At 33.3% G+C, this 15,588-nt stretch overlaps 1 protein-coding gene across 1 annotated transcript; it reads left to right on the top strand.

Annotated features, from left to right (window-relative positions):
- The first annotated feature begins 6,108 nt into the window (after positions 1–6,108).
- LOC128133240 (uncharacterized) lies at positions 6,109–7,637 on the top strand. Its single transcript, XM_052770370.1, has 2 exons — positions 6,109–6,462; positions 6,687–7,637. The coding sequence occupies exons 1-2, from the start codon at positions 6,177–6,179 to the stop codon at positions 7,466–7,468; spliced, it is 1,068 nt and encodes a 355-aa protein (XP_052626330.1). The 5' UTR covers positions 6,109–6,176; the 3' UTR covers positions 7,469–7,637.
- The last annotated feature ends 7,951 nt before the right edge of the window (positions 7,638–15,588 follow it).

Here is a 15,588-nt window from a genome sequence, read left to right as displayed (position 1 = left end):
GAGGCTTTGAGTGGCCTAGGATCCATTCACACATACAATATTATTTCTACATGTTATTATTTTTAATTTATGTGACAATTGTAAAATGAAATTAAAGTAAATATACAAGTGGCTTAATTATTTATTGTAGAGTACCTGAAGGAGAAGGTGAGAAAATTGAATTACAAGTTTAAAACTTGACTTGTGTTGAAGGGATATTTTTGTCATTGTTGATGAGGTATGAAACTAATTTTCTACATATTTTTAAGCCCACTAATACAATTTTCTAGAATTGTGCTTTGTGGACCAAAAGAGAAAACATTTTGTCAAATTTTAGCTCCCTATTATTATTTTTAGACTTCTAAATAGCAATCTACTTTAAAAATGATATATAAGATACAGTTTTTTATTATCAAATGCAACGAACATTCAGTAGAATGCAAAACAACCACCTCGTTCACACAAACACATATGAATGAAAAAATTAATACACATGATTTTAAAAATATACATAGATGCGCAAGATTGATCTCTGTTATAAAAAGGTATAGAAACGGACAATCTATAACTATAAGTTTATGTGTGATGAATATAATAGAAAAGTAATAAATAATTTTATAGAAATGGTCTATTTTAAATACATTCTAAATAAGTAAAATATATGGTCCCTATTTAATAAAATTTTCCAAAATGCTCCATTTTAAAGTAAAATTACAGAAATTGTCTATGTTTATAATAAATAACATACATGGTCTTTGTACATAATACACAAAAATTGTAGTTATATTTAAACAAAGAGTAAATTACATGAAATATCCTTCGGTGTAAGTGTCAAAAGGCGCGTTCAATCTCTATTTAAAAAATTAACTGAGATTGTCCCTTATATTGTAAAAAGGTCCACTCTTTGCCCCTTATAGAATAAAATGACTTTATTTTCATTTTTTATATTTTTCATTTATTTTTAATGTTTCTTAATACTTTTAACTATTAAAAAACATTTTAATTAAATTGTCGGTCCTACCTTCATCCCCATCCCATCCCACCCACATATCATATGTTGACATTTTCCCTTATGAAACGTTTCATCATTGAAAACTCTCTTTTTCTCTCTAAAGTACCACCAGGAGAACACCATCGGACTGCATTGATGCCATAAATACTCTCTGCCAGAAACTATATTCCTCTCTCTATCGATCTGAAACCTAAAAATAAACCACCATGTCCTCTTCCTCTTGATTCCCCATGTCCTCTTTCTCATCGCACACATGTGATGATGGAGGCTCCATATCTGTTGGGAATCGTCGATATGAACATCAACACCATGGATCTTAAAATCCTTTGGCAACTACACAAACTTGAAAATCCAAATCTCGATGGTGGTAAGGGCGTCTCACAGGTGGCAGCTTCGAAAAAAGTGCAAATATACGAGGTCATCATAGGGTAGTCATCGTAAGATCAGAGTTAGAGATTTGGAAAATAAGGTTCTTTCTTCCTCTTTGGTCTCCTACACCAAACCCTAGCCACCTCTTATTTTTCCGATGAGCGAGTTATAGATCGGAAAACAATCCTCGTCGATTTCAAGAAAACAGTGTTCTAGCATTCTTTCATGAATCTATAAGAAAAGGAGAAGAGAAAGATGTGGGAGTAATAGTGGGGTGGTGGTGGTCCGGAGGTGTGTTCCGATGGTGGTAGTTTAGAGTGGTGTCTTATTAGATTCAACTAGTGGATGATATTAGGGATGTGTGATTTTAGGGTTTCTTCAAGAGTTTAAAAAAGATGGAAGAATATAGAGATTAGTAAAGGAAAGGGTGGGGTTGGTTGTGAAGTTGGGCCATATTTGTTTTTCTTTTTTATAAATTAATAACATTAAAGTAATTGCAAAAGAAATACATAAAACGAATAATAATCATTTCGTGTCTCGCAAGGTATGAAGCCCGAGAGTTTAAAGTAACGAGGGATGAAACATATATCTTTTACCCAAACCAGAGACAGTTCGAGTTAATTTTTGAAAATAAAGACTAAACATGTCTTTCGGCATCTGTACTAGGAACGATTTGTGTAATTTACTCTCAAACAATAAAATCAAAGTACATTGGTATGAATGCTAACACAATCGTTTAATGACAATTTTCTTAATTTATATATAAAAAAAATTAAAAGTGCATTTTTTAGAATTTAATGGGATATGCAAAATAAATTAAACAAATAGCATTGTACTTTTCAATAGATGATGAAAAGTTATAAGTATGCATAACACTTTTTTATTAATTCAATAAAGCTATTGCCATTTATTACATTTACAGCATGAACCACATAAATGTGATGAATAGGAATATATTTTTACACATAATTATATTGATTGCATTTAAAGTGATGTATAAAAAAAGTAGATTGCTATTGACTGCATGTAAACCGATGAATAAAAAATGAAATAAGTAACATTGTACTTTTTTAAAAAATTAAAATAAAAGCGACATTGGAAAAACTGAGACTTGGATTGAATGGTGAATTTGAGTATTAAAGCACAAAAAAAATCTTATTTAGGTTTTTAGACTTCATACATGAATAAAAAACAAAAGATGTGCAATATCTTGATGAATCAAAATTCGACACAATATTAAAAATCCAAAAGAAAGTACCATACCTTATTTTCTTTTCATCCGTTTCTGTTAGTTTTAGTGACTGTTGGAAGTTTTGTAAATAAAATAATGAAGTAGGAGGATGTTATGATCGATCAGAATAAAGGTTTAGAAGTAGCAATCAACCGCACAAATGATTGAAAAATGTGGCAGATTACAAGATTGAGCGTATGTATTTGAAATAATTTACCCTTGTATTTTGTGATTCATTCTACTTTGAACTATAAAAGGAGAATGAAATATCCATTACTAAAAATCCTAATTTTCTGCGATTGTGGCAGATTATAGAATACTTTATAGTTTAAATTCTTGATATTCAACACCTATTTGCTAAATATTTGTTTACTAATTTATTGGGATAATACAATATTTTCTAATTGAAAATCCTAATTTTCAGGAACGATTATGAACAAGGAGGCAAGAAATAGAGTATAGAGTTTAAGAGAAGATGCCATGTAGTAAAAAGGAGGTATAAAAATAGACATGTGACACATATAAGATTCATTTATTAGAAGATATAGATAGATTCTTTTATAAGTAATAAATTTATTCTTTACGAATATGAACAACTAATGGGTCATTTGATAGTTGATAACTATATTAGTGCTGTCTAAGGTAGAACTTCTTACTAAGTCCGCATCTGACTAAAACCATATTGTTTGATTATATATCTGATTGACTGTGATGAATGATGAAAAATGACCATAATATCCTTATGTTGTCTCTTGTATATATTAATATCAATTGTAGATTACATTGCTGTTTCTCAGAATATATTCATACATGATCAACGTATCAGTTTCTCAATCTTTAGGTAACTTAATTTTGCAATCTTAAAAGAATTCATGAGAATGAATTGAATCAAGTCAAATAAATAGTTTAAAAAACTAAGAAGCAAACAAAATAATATAGTAGAAACAAGTCTTGACTATAATCTAAATCCATGTACGTACTAATGGATATCCATAAGCAGAAAAAAAGGGAATAATGAATTGAATCAATAATAAAAAACATAAGACTATTGAAGCTTAGCAATTAAGCATTCTAAGAACTAAAACATGCATCAAAATGAAAGATGATCTCGATATTGAAGAAATCCAATTGATTATTCTCATAAATACTAAACCTTTCCAACAAATGGAATAGAATGAATTGAATCTCTATATCTCTATCTCTTTGGTTATAAATTTCCATGTATTCTCTTTCTTCAGCCAACAACTAATCTTTCTACAACAATAAACTATTTTAATCTTTTCCAAAATTTAATTTTGGAGGTTAATTGTGACATAGATAGTAAAATAACATCTTTAAAGAATCTACAACTAATATTAATATACGAGTAGGTTCGCTTAGCTCCCGCTTTAAAGAATAGATAAATTAACAAGATCATAATCACTCCATTGTAACATATCTTAACAAGAACAAAAAATTAAAGATATTTTCATGATTAACATGCAATTTAATTCCTGAACCATACATCATTGGTTTCGTTTGGAAATATAAAACATAGAAAATGCACTGACTTCTATAAACATGTATAACCTAAATAGGCCGCTTAGTACTTGTTTTCAAAATCTATTTCGTGGCTCGATTTCGCAATCGATTTCATGAATCTATTTAAGAAAAAGATGACTAGTGGTGTTGGAAGGAGAAGTTGCATGTGTATTGATGGAGAATTAGAAGGAATGAGTTACGTCCAGGGGCAATAAGAGGAAAAGGTCAAATATGTGAAAATGGTGCAAAGGAACGAGCTGGTAGCTTTTCTTTAAGAACCAAATCAAAGGATGTGGATCGAATCTGATGTGTGAACAACCCTTTTCAAACAAGCTCACCCAGCTGACCCAACCCAAGTCAGAAAAAAGGTTTAAATGGACCTTGTCAGACCAACATGAAACATACCCTAAATAATTAATTAGTTGTCTACTATTTATTACAATAAAACCAAAATAAAACTTTCTAGTTATTAAATAAATAAAATGACTTATTAAATCCATGTAATTTATTAATGTAATTATTAATTAGCTTGTGCTTACTATCTTAATGTTTGAAGATTTTTGAAAAAGATCTGCCCATTAGTGTTAGTATTTAAGAAAAAGAGTTGATGAACTATTGTACCAATTCACTTGAAACCCTAATCCGCCTCACACTTACCTGCATAATCGCCTCCTTTATCCGTCATCTTGTGTGTTCATCACAAGGAAGAAATGAATGTTTGCCTTGTTGATACCAAATAGAAGATTGGTTTTGATATTAAGTTTTCTACTTGAATGGATCTCCATTAGAACCTAAATGTAAAATTGTTTAAGAAAAATGAAATATCCTCAAATCTTTTGTTCCTACTAATCTTCACACTCACTAGCTCAAGACATGTGTCAAAATCAAGAAAATAGATTAAAATAAAGTATCAGTGAATTCCACATGTCATTATTTTATAGGAGTTGAAAAATAAATAGAAACAAAAGCTAGGAAGATATTTAGTTTTTCATTGTTTAAGCCCCATTGTTGGCAATTTTGTTTACATGTTTGATCCAAACGAGTCTATTTTTGGGAACTAAACATTAAAATGTTCTTTTTTTCGATGCATGTTTAGGTTACTTAGGACGCAAGGATTGGCTTACTAGGAAGCCTTGCAAGGAAGTCACTAGAATCGCTACACACCGCCCCAGCTGTCACTACAGGGCTCGCTAAAAGTAAGTCGCTACCAACTTAACGAGAGAGAGAGAGAGAGAAAGAGAGAGAGAGAGAGAGAGAGAGAGAGAGAGAGAGAGAGAGCTTTGCTTTGATTGACTGCTCACATTTTTCAATGTAAGATGCTAAGCTTAGATTACAATAAAAAAAACTTATGTATGAATAAAAAAAAACTTACGCATTAAGGTGGTAGGAGTGCTACAACTATATACAGCCTTAAGTGTAATATAACCACAAATTTTCAACAAAAACATCTTAATTCGTGAATTGTAATAAAATGAACCAAATATAAAACCGGCAAAAATCACTATTTTTATATGCATATATATTTTTATCAATTGCATATTAATAGAAACATATTTTTTTTTTCGTTTTTCATTTTACAACATTGCATTTTTTAAAATTTATTTATTTATAACAATATTAATAATGCTAGCTACATTTCAGTGGAATTTTCAAAATATAATATCTTAATAAAAAATAATAGAATACTTTTGAAATAAAAAAAATTAAAATAAAATATTATAATACAAATGAGTTAAGTCACTTGTTATGTTGCATCAAGAAAACAGTATGAATTTGATATATTAGTTCATCAATGATTCTAATAATTCTTTTTGCTTGACATCTAAACTTAACCCAAACATTTCTGTTGAAATTAAAATTTGGTGATATAACATTATTGACTTCAGAAAATTTCAACGCCAAACTTGCCAAACACAACTTGCAACACTTCAATATTTATTTTAAGAGTTAGCTGCAAACTCACTATGTAGACTACTCATATATACGAGCTTGGGGATCAACTATCTCATCTATCTCTTGTGCCATTTCATATCTTCCTTTGCAATTACAAATATAAAATAAAAGATGACGATGTTGGGTGTTAAGACCCTAGTGATAATTTTATTTTTACAGGCAATGTTTGTGTCGATGGTGACTGAAGCTGCATCTGCTAATAAGGTAAAACGTGTTAAACCTCCAAAGCCTGTGAAACCCGTTCAGGAGATTTTAACTTGCAAAAGCCGAAAAAGCAGATGTTTCATGAAGCGCATCAAGTGCCCCGTAGAATGCCCCAAGGTTAAACCAAAGAACCCTAAAGACAAAGCATGTTTTCTTGATTGTTATTCACCCAAATGCGAGGCCGTGTGTAAATGTAAGAAAAAGAACCCCCCATCAAAATTACAAAATTTATAACATTTATCATTTTTATTGTTCTAATATTGTTCATCTATGGGCAGTTATAAGTGAAATACGTGAACAAAATGAGCAAATACCATCGAAAAAACATACATGCATGAAAATATATATAGTTTAACCGATTAAAAAAAAATTTAGTAGTTCAACTGATTAATCATTAATTTGTCTACATGTTGATAGCACGTAAGCCAAACTGCAATGGACCTGGAGCTGCATGCTACGACCCACGATTCATTGGTGGTGATGGAATTGTATTCTATTTTCATGGAAAAAGCAACGAGCATTTTAGTTTGATATCTGATACCGATCTCCAAATCAACGCACGTTTTATTGGACTTCGACCTGAAGGTAGAACTCGTGACTATACATGGATCCAAGCATTAGGATTGAAGTTTGGCCATCACAATTTCACTCTTGAAGCGACAAGGACCCAAAAATGGGATGATGATGTTGATCACCTAAAGTTATCATATGATGGGAAGGAATTGTTCATTCCAGAAGGCCATTCCTCCGAGTGGAATTCCCCAGAAGGCGATGTACAAGTTGAAAGGACTGCAACAAGCAATAGTGTAACTGTCACCATACCAGATCATGCTGAGATATCTGTTAATGTGATTCCAGTATCAGAAGAAGACAGCAAGATACATAATTATCAGATTCCAACAAATGATAGCTTTGCTCACTTGGAAGTACAGTTTCGATTCTTTGGTTTATCATCTAAAGTTGAAGGGATTCTTGGTAGAACTTATCGTCCTGATTTTGAAAATCCAGCAAAACAAGGAGTGGCAATGCCTGTGGTGGGTGGTGATGATAAGTACAAGACTAGTTCGCTCCTTGCGGCTGATTGTGCCCTCTGCGTGTTCTCTCCAAATGAAATCAAGGATGAACATGGCTCGCCAATAATGAAGTTTGGCATGCTAGACTGTACGGGTGGAGGAAATGGAATTACATGTAAGAAATAAGTACTTTCACATATTACTTGATCATGTCTCTTGAATGTTTTTCATATATATGCATGTTACTATTAATTTGTGCTCAAGATGTCTTATTTTCTGTTTTCTATTTCTATTTTTTCTTCTACTTTGTACTGGGCGATAGTGCCTATAAATAAATTAATCATTCATTTTTTTATACTTGTGTATTTAATTTGTTTAGGTTTCTTAATATGTTGGTCATAAATAAACTTAAGGGTGTAGAGTGCTTCCTTTCCAACTCATTTAATCTACTATCAAATTAGTTTCATACCGGTTTTTCTCTCATTTTTTTGTTCATCTTTTCCGAACCAAAACATATGAATTTTATATTTCCAGCACATTGAACTCACTCAATTTTTAAATTTAAAATAAACACAAACTAATAAAAATTATACAAAACTAATTTACAAAATATTAAAATATACAAATTCATTTAAAAGCGTACAAAATTATTTTGATACAAGTCTTAAAACAAGAAGTAAAAGTAATTAATGTATAGGGGATTAAATGATTGAACGAGTTAAGTAACCTGCATATTACCCCACAAGCTTTGACCTGCTGGTGAGGGAATCACATCTTGGAGATACCGGCGATACGTCCTTCTCATTTGTAACATACAGATTCTTGGAGATATTTAAATTAATGTATTTTGGATTTTGGGCGGTACCACATTGTGGTGAAGGCAACCCACGACGTGGTGATGGTCGTTATCCCGTGGATTTTAAATGGCCGCCACGGCATAGCAGCCTTCGGCCATGGTGTGGCAGCTGTTTAATGAGAAACCCTAATATACGGGGGTTTGGTCCTTATTTAAGGGAATGTGATGGTTACGGTTGCTCACGGTCAACCTCCATCACACTCTTTCAACCTCCAAGCAAACCCTAACCTCCATTTTTACTCTCTAAGGTTTTTGTGTTGATTTTTTTTGGGGATTTTAAGAAGGAGGTGACTTCTAGACTTGAATTCAACAAACAACTCTTCTCACCATCTTATTATACATCTTCTAGGCTCTTGTAAGTCCCCAAGTTCCAAGATTTTTGATTATAGAGTGCTAGATCTTACATTTTGTCCTATTTTCTTCTTGATCTTGTTAAATGGAATGGAGAAATTTCATAAAGGTTGCAACTTTATGAATCCCTGGATCATTTGGAGTAGTTCATGGTTTGGATCTGAAGTTTGGTGTTTGGTTTCTGCCATGCATAAGATTTGGGTCATAAAACCCATTTTGACCTAAGTTGAGTCCAAGACTTGCATTGGACATGCAAGTCTATAAAGCATCAATCTTTAGGATGGTTTTGGTGCTATAAGCTCTTCAGGAGCAAATGAGCTTGTGGCTTAAGGGATTAATTGCTTCATGATTAAGTCCTAGTCATTTTCAGCCTTTTTGGATCTAAGACTTAAGAATCTAGACCTTTTGGTGGATCTCATGGCATAAAGGTGGAAAATTTACCCATTTGTACTTTAGAAATGAGCAGATCTGGACTTTGGAACCGTTGGAATTAGAGGATTCGACTTACTCATTAGGATGTTTTGGATCCAGTTCCCACGGCGTACGTGGCCTAGGCTTCCACAACATAATGATCGGGGGAAACGTGTCTATTTTGTCATTTGAAGGGCATAACGTGACGACCAAGGATGTCCACGACGTGGAGGATCAACCTTGGCCGTTGATTTTGACTTTTGACTTTGTTTTGGCTGAGTTTCACCTAGAGGTATTTTGGGTATTTTGAATTATAGTTAAGTTTGTTCATTGTCATTAGATAGGTGTCCGGTTGAGCTGATTTTTAGAGCAGAGTCCCATTTAGCTATTTTTTCGTCTGTCTGTGAGGTGAGTCTTTTTACCACCTTAAGTGGGTCTAAGGAACCAAGGCCGACCCACTTTATTGTTTGAGTAGAATGTATTGTATGACTTTGACTGATGTGATTGCATGATTAATGTATGGAGCTAATCTGTGCTCGGAGTCATTATGGACTCAGGGTTGATACGGACCTAGGGGTTGATATGGACCTGACACGCCCATGTGTTGTTATATTATGTGTATGTTGCATGAGATGTTCTCTTACAAAAGGGAAGGGCCCCACATGTTCGCAACGCATCCACCCATGTTCTGCATTTTCTCTAGGATTTGGATTTGTACTCTGATGATTTGTCTCATTTGGCATACTTTGTTGAGTTTTTTTATGAACTTGATGGTTTTCAATTAAATTAAAAATGAAATTTTATCCATGTTTTTGGGAGGTTACATCATTCCACTATGACTCTGTTCTCCCTAATAGATGACATATGTGAGTGTATGAGGTCTACCACCATGTAAGTGAAAGGGAAATGATTGTTCTATTTAAGTATGACATCTAGTTTTAGGGTGTTTCTAATTTTGGGATATAGGATCATAATTTGATCATGTAAGGGTATTGGGCATGAACGGAATAAAGTTTAGACCTTATTAGATATGATAATGTTGGTTAAGTGATTTAAATCATTGAATTGTGCTTTGGAGCCAAAAGGGTAAATTGGGAAAATGATTTTTAGACTCTTTGCATGTATTAATGAATTAAGTTTGCTATTCATTAAGTCAAAAGTAACTGCATAGAATTATGAGGCTTAGTAATAACTTCACGTGCATATAACGATCTCTGATAATGGATTTGGAATGAAGAAGTTATGATTGTTTGAAGCTGGAATGAAATATAGGAAAACTCATAACCACGTAGTGAGATGTGTAGCCTAATCCTATAAAATTAGGGTTTCCCCCGTATTTAAGGACCTTACCTCCATGCTCCATGTTGTAGGTCATTTTGTAACCTACATCACATCAAGAGCTCCTTAGGATCAAACCTTATCTCCCCCTATAATTTGAGCTCCTCCTCTCTCCTTGAAACTTTTTTGGTGCATCTTGGGTGTTTTAGAAAAGAAAGAAAGAAAGGTTGTGCTTTAAAGCGTGAAGCTTGTGGATCTCTACCATCTATACTTTTCTTGACCCTTGTAAGTTATAAAGATCCTTGCATTATTGTGTTTCATCTTTGGATCTAACAATATTTAGAGGTTTAGTGCTTTATATGCTTATTTTGGCCCTTTTTAAAGGTTGGGTCCTTAAGTATTCTAGACCCATTATGGTGCTAGGATCTAGTCTTCATCTTCACTTTAGTGTCCTGCATGGTCTTACTGATATATTTGGGCCCTTTGAGAGTTAGGGTTAGAGATCTCAATGGTTTGAGCCTTTGCAATGGATAAAATTGGAAATTTTATCCAATAGTTTATAGAGGTTTAGTTCTTTATATGCTTTTGTTTTTCCATTCATACTCACTTTTTTTTTCTCTCTACTAAAAACCTAGAAAAAATGTATTCTTAAGCTTGGAAACTTAACTTCAAAATTTATTGTCTAATGATCTAGTCTAATATGTAATGACTAAGTTAACTTTTCTGGGTATATTTTAGTACACGATGCCAAAACTAATTATATCCCTCAAACCATACAAGTTTGGCTTAAAAAACATAAGATTTCGCATTAAATTATCCCACGAACACTAGTAAACTCAGTTCTAATGCAACAATATAACTTTCTAGAATTTTCTAATTTAGACCATTTTTCAAGTCTTTATTTTTCAATTTTTTTTTTGCAATCTTGCATATATATTTATTTTTGAAAATGTAGCATGCTTTCCTATTTTCAATACCCTACCCCACACTTAATTTATAAAATACCATCATTGTATATAATAACAATTAAAACATATAAAATAAAAGATGGAGAAAAGGAATGAACCCACTTTAGGTATGTATTCGCGAGATTGGATTGACTGTAGTGGGTTGCTTATTGATACCAATACTGGAAAACTTCTGGAGATTAAACATCCTTGCTGATAATAGTAGACTCATGGCATAGAAGTAGGCAGACAAAGAAACTTCAAAGCTCGAAAAGTAATATGTGTGGAAAGTTTATGCGACATGGTAGTAATGGATTGTGACGTGTTTTCTGTCACACCCCCGAACCAGACGGCGGAAACGTCCGGGGGCTGTCGTGACTCAATTGAATACCATAACATTGAATATATATTAAACATAACAACATTCGTCACCGTGCATTAATATATTACAACCAGTAGTGTTTACATGTCATACATTGTTTAAACATTACATTCCCAAAAATTAATTTGTTCAATTCATACAAAACTAAACTGCAAGCCATCACTGAATAAGATTTCCTTTGATTCACCGGTTCCCTGAGAATACAAGTATTTTGAAAAACGTCAACATATGAAATGTTGGTGAGTTCATAAGTTGTATTTGAAAACAAATGCTTCGTATCGTTTGAAAACCACCAGAAAATCCGATATTTTCTGAAAATAGTATAGTCAAAAAGGTGTGAAGATCCATAAGTATGCTTGTTTGTTTTCTATACTTGTAAAATATTGTTTATTGAAATCGTATGTATTCTGAATTTGTATGTATTGAAAACCCTAGGAAAACCCGATGTTTTCCTAATTCTTTGAATTCCATGAAATTACTTGAAACCATTGCAACGCATGAAGTTATCATTCCAGACGACATTGGATTATTTTTGAGCATGACTATCCGCCACAAACACGCGTTACACAAACGACTAGTCTATAGCAATACTAACGATCCCGAAGGCGTCGTCCGTACTAGTCACGTTATCCAACCGTCCTGTTGTCCCACATCCGAAGAGAAGGAGGACACGAAGGCCTCGACGACTCTATTAGCCGGTTGGGGATAAAAAGGTACGAGGGGTCCCAGACCCGCCTCGCAAAAAGGCAGACTCTACTAGCGACACTAAAGGACCCTTGGGGACTAGTAGTCTACAGCCATTGAAAGTCCGGTTACGTCGTGTCGGGTTGGTAAAACCCAACACTTCGTAAGATGAAGTCTTTGGGCCTTAAGATCAGGTCGTCGGGCTAGCTAGGCTCAACGAACAAGATTTTACACTTGTGGGGCCCAAAGATAGTGCGTAGACGTCTGTGCACATGTATAATGTATTCCGAATCGTTATTTGTATGAATCATAGTATTGTAGTATCATAGTATCGTTGTGTTAGTGGTTTCGGATTTTTATTGGTTCGAGATCGAACCAATTCGTTTAACAACGACTTTTGGTATTGTAGTGTATTGTATTTTGTCGATAGTAGTAGTGCCATTATTTGATCATACTGCATGTATTGAATTAGTCTTGGAAATTTTCTGTTTTCAGCCCCTCCTCGTTTGTAAAATTTACCTTTTCAACCCTTTATTTAAAATATTTTCCGGTTTGGTCCTTAAATCAATTTTCTTGACATTTTAACACCAAAAATTATTGAAATAAACATTTTCCAGCATATTTTTCATAGAAAACAGCTTAAGACCCTGAAAATGCAGTTTTCTCGGTTTTAATCCCTTCTTTTCGCAACTTTGACAATTTTGGCCCAAATTGGAAAATTTTTGCAACTTTGGTCCTTTTTAAATTTAAAAAGCATTTTAAACCTTTGAAAAGGATTTGGAACACTTATAGTCCACTGTTTTACAGAAAATTACAGTTTTGGCCCTCCAAAACAGAAAAATTCGCATAATGGGCCTCATTGGGCCGAAATTTTCATTTTTAGCCCATTAAGCTTGAAATTTATGTTTTTAACCCTCTAATTGAGTATAATTCCAGAAATAGTTTTATGGAAACTGTTTTGGCACACTTCATCCATCAGAATCTGTGAAATGTCAATTTGGGCCCTTAATTTTGTATTTTTTCACATTTTTGGCCCAAAATTTGGGTTTTTAGCTTAAAGAAAATTGTTACTAAATCATTTAGCTATCTTTCTTGAAACACTTTGTATGTAGAAATACATTTCATGCTAAAATCATAAAACTTAAGTTATATCTCGGTTTTGAGGAGTTTTATGGCTAGATCCAACATTAAAACACATAAAAGCATACATATAAGCATGGAAATCATACAAGGCATATAAACACATATAGATCTACACTTTCACTTGTATTCCCCCCCCACAAAACTCGTAAAAACAGAAAATTGGGGGTATGAAGCTCACCTTGGGTGTTGATTCGGTTTTTGAAGAAAGATTGGAAGAAATGAAGTGATTTTTGGCCTTTGCACTCCTTGATGAACTTTTCGAGTTTATGGGGTTTCTAGAGTGCAAGATCATGATTTTTGCATGGATTAGGAAGAGATTTTTGATAAATAAGGAATACAAGTCATAGATCCAAGCAAAACCTTACCTTAGATGATGATTTTGTGGAAGAACTTCCTTGAATGCTTCCTAATTTTCGAGATTTTGGATGGAGAAGAGGAAGAAGTCTTGAGTGAATTTTAGAGAGAGTTTGTGAGTGTTTTGTGTGTGTGTGGTGTTGCTCTCGGCCGAGAATGAGAGAGGAGAGAAGAAGAGATGTGATCTTGAAGTGATTTGCATGGAAGAATGGGAAATAATGCATGGAAGTCCTATGGGTAATAGTGAGGTGGCAAGCAAATAGTCAACTCTTTCTTGGATTTGGGCCTTGGGCCGAGATTTTGGAAGGGAAAAGAAAAATTTGGGGCTTAAATGCTTAAGCCCAATTCTCATGGTTAAGTTGAGTGATTTTTGGTCCAAATAAATATAAAGGTGATTTTTATAACTTGTTAGGGTCAAATTAGGTCAATTATGGATCAAAGCTTTCAATTTATTTCATTCTAGGCCCAATATGGCCCATAATATTTAAATAAATTAGTGTGGGTCCAAATAGAGCCCAATTAGGGTTCTAAGCCCATGATAGTCTAATTGGAGGCTTATTGGTCCATTTGGATCCAATAAGGAAGTTCTAGTCCAAAATAGACTTAACAAGAACTTCTAGGGTTTTCCAATTGTTTGATGACTACTAGTAGTACTTGTATGATGTATTTGATTGAAGTTTTTGATTCACACTAACTTGAATGTATAGATTACATGGCTCAAAATTTTCAGTTGTGACATTTTCAAAGTAAAATGGAGGTCAATTGCGAAAAAATCTTCATTGTGGTGCACAAAAAGAATCGGCGCATTGCGATCTTCATATGTCGGGAAACTAATTGTGATGGAATCGCTAGCCACCTCGAGGGGTAGCTAGTCTTGCGGCACAGTTTGAAAAATCAGAATTCTTCATCGCTTAATGAATCGACCAATCTTCTCATATGTAACACTGATAGCTTCGTAGACTCCTTGGTATCACTCCATATACAAAATGTGCCCCACACTTATTTGTGTGTAATGCAACTTGCTTTCTTCTCGTAATAATCCACCCCTCTCTTCTTTTTTTATCCATCATCAAATTCTTAGCTGAGAATTTGCTTGTCACATAGATAAGAATCATCTAAAGCACTTTTATTCGAAATAAAACTAAAGCTAAAAACTATAAAAGAAAAGAAAAAATGCAAACTAATTAAAAAAGTCGGGTACTCAGGTTGCCTCCCAATAAACGTTTCTTTTTGTATGAGTCTTGAGCTGAACTCTCAACTTAATAAACTATTAATATGCTCCTTTTCAATCCATCCATTGTTTTTAATACGCTTTGAAGACCAATTCGTAAAATTTGACTCTTCGTTTCTAAAATAGGCCAATCAGGTGTGAATCTATATAATCCAAGAATTTTGAAAAGGGTCGGAACCAGATGGACATTAATAAGAAATGGATCACACATAAGAACTCTCTCTAAAAATGGAATTTCCACTGCATACATTGAAACACTATCTAGACAAATAGGGGATCGTGGAACCATAATGATCAAACCGTGTCGTGGTTCCTGAATTCCAGCTTGTTCTTATCCTTCGTCCAAGTTGTCTGCTAGCAATCTTTCCAACTCCTCCAAATCTTTCTATTTTCTAGTGCGTAGGTCACAAACTCAAATCTCAACAAAAACAATTATTATTTATTTATTTTATTAGTGTTTTAGCTTTTATGTAAAAAAAATCATTTTAATAAGATTTGAACTCATAACCTAAACTTTATAAGATGTTTGTCTTATCCCAACAAAAACAATTAACAATTTTTCATTTTTTTATTTCTTAGCTTACATGTTAAATATTTATAAGTTATAATCACTAAACTTCTTTTAAATAAGGAGATTTTTTGTACTTAGGAACTAATTTTAAAATTTTC

The sequence above is a fragment of the Lactuca sativa genome, chromosome 4 (genome assembly GCF_002870075.4).
Source record: "Lactuca sativa cultivar Salinas chromosome 4, Lsat_Salinas_v11, whole genome shotgun sequence".
Lineage (NCBI taxonomy): Eukaryota > Viridiplantae > Streptophyta > Magnoliopsida > Asterales > Asteraceae > Lactuca > Lactuca sativa.
The sequence above is the reverse complement of the archived record's forward strand: the minus strand, read 5'-3'. Positions and strand labels throughout refer to the sequence as shown.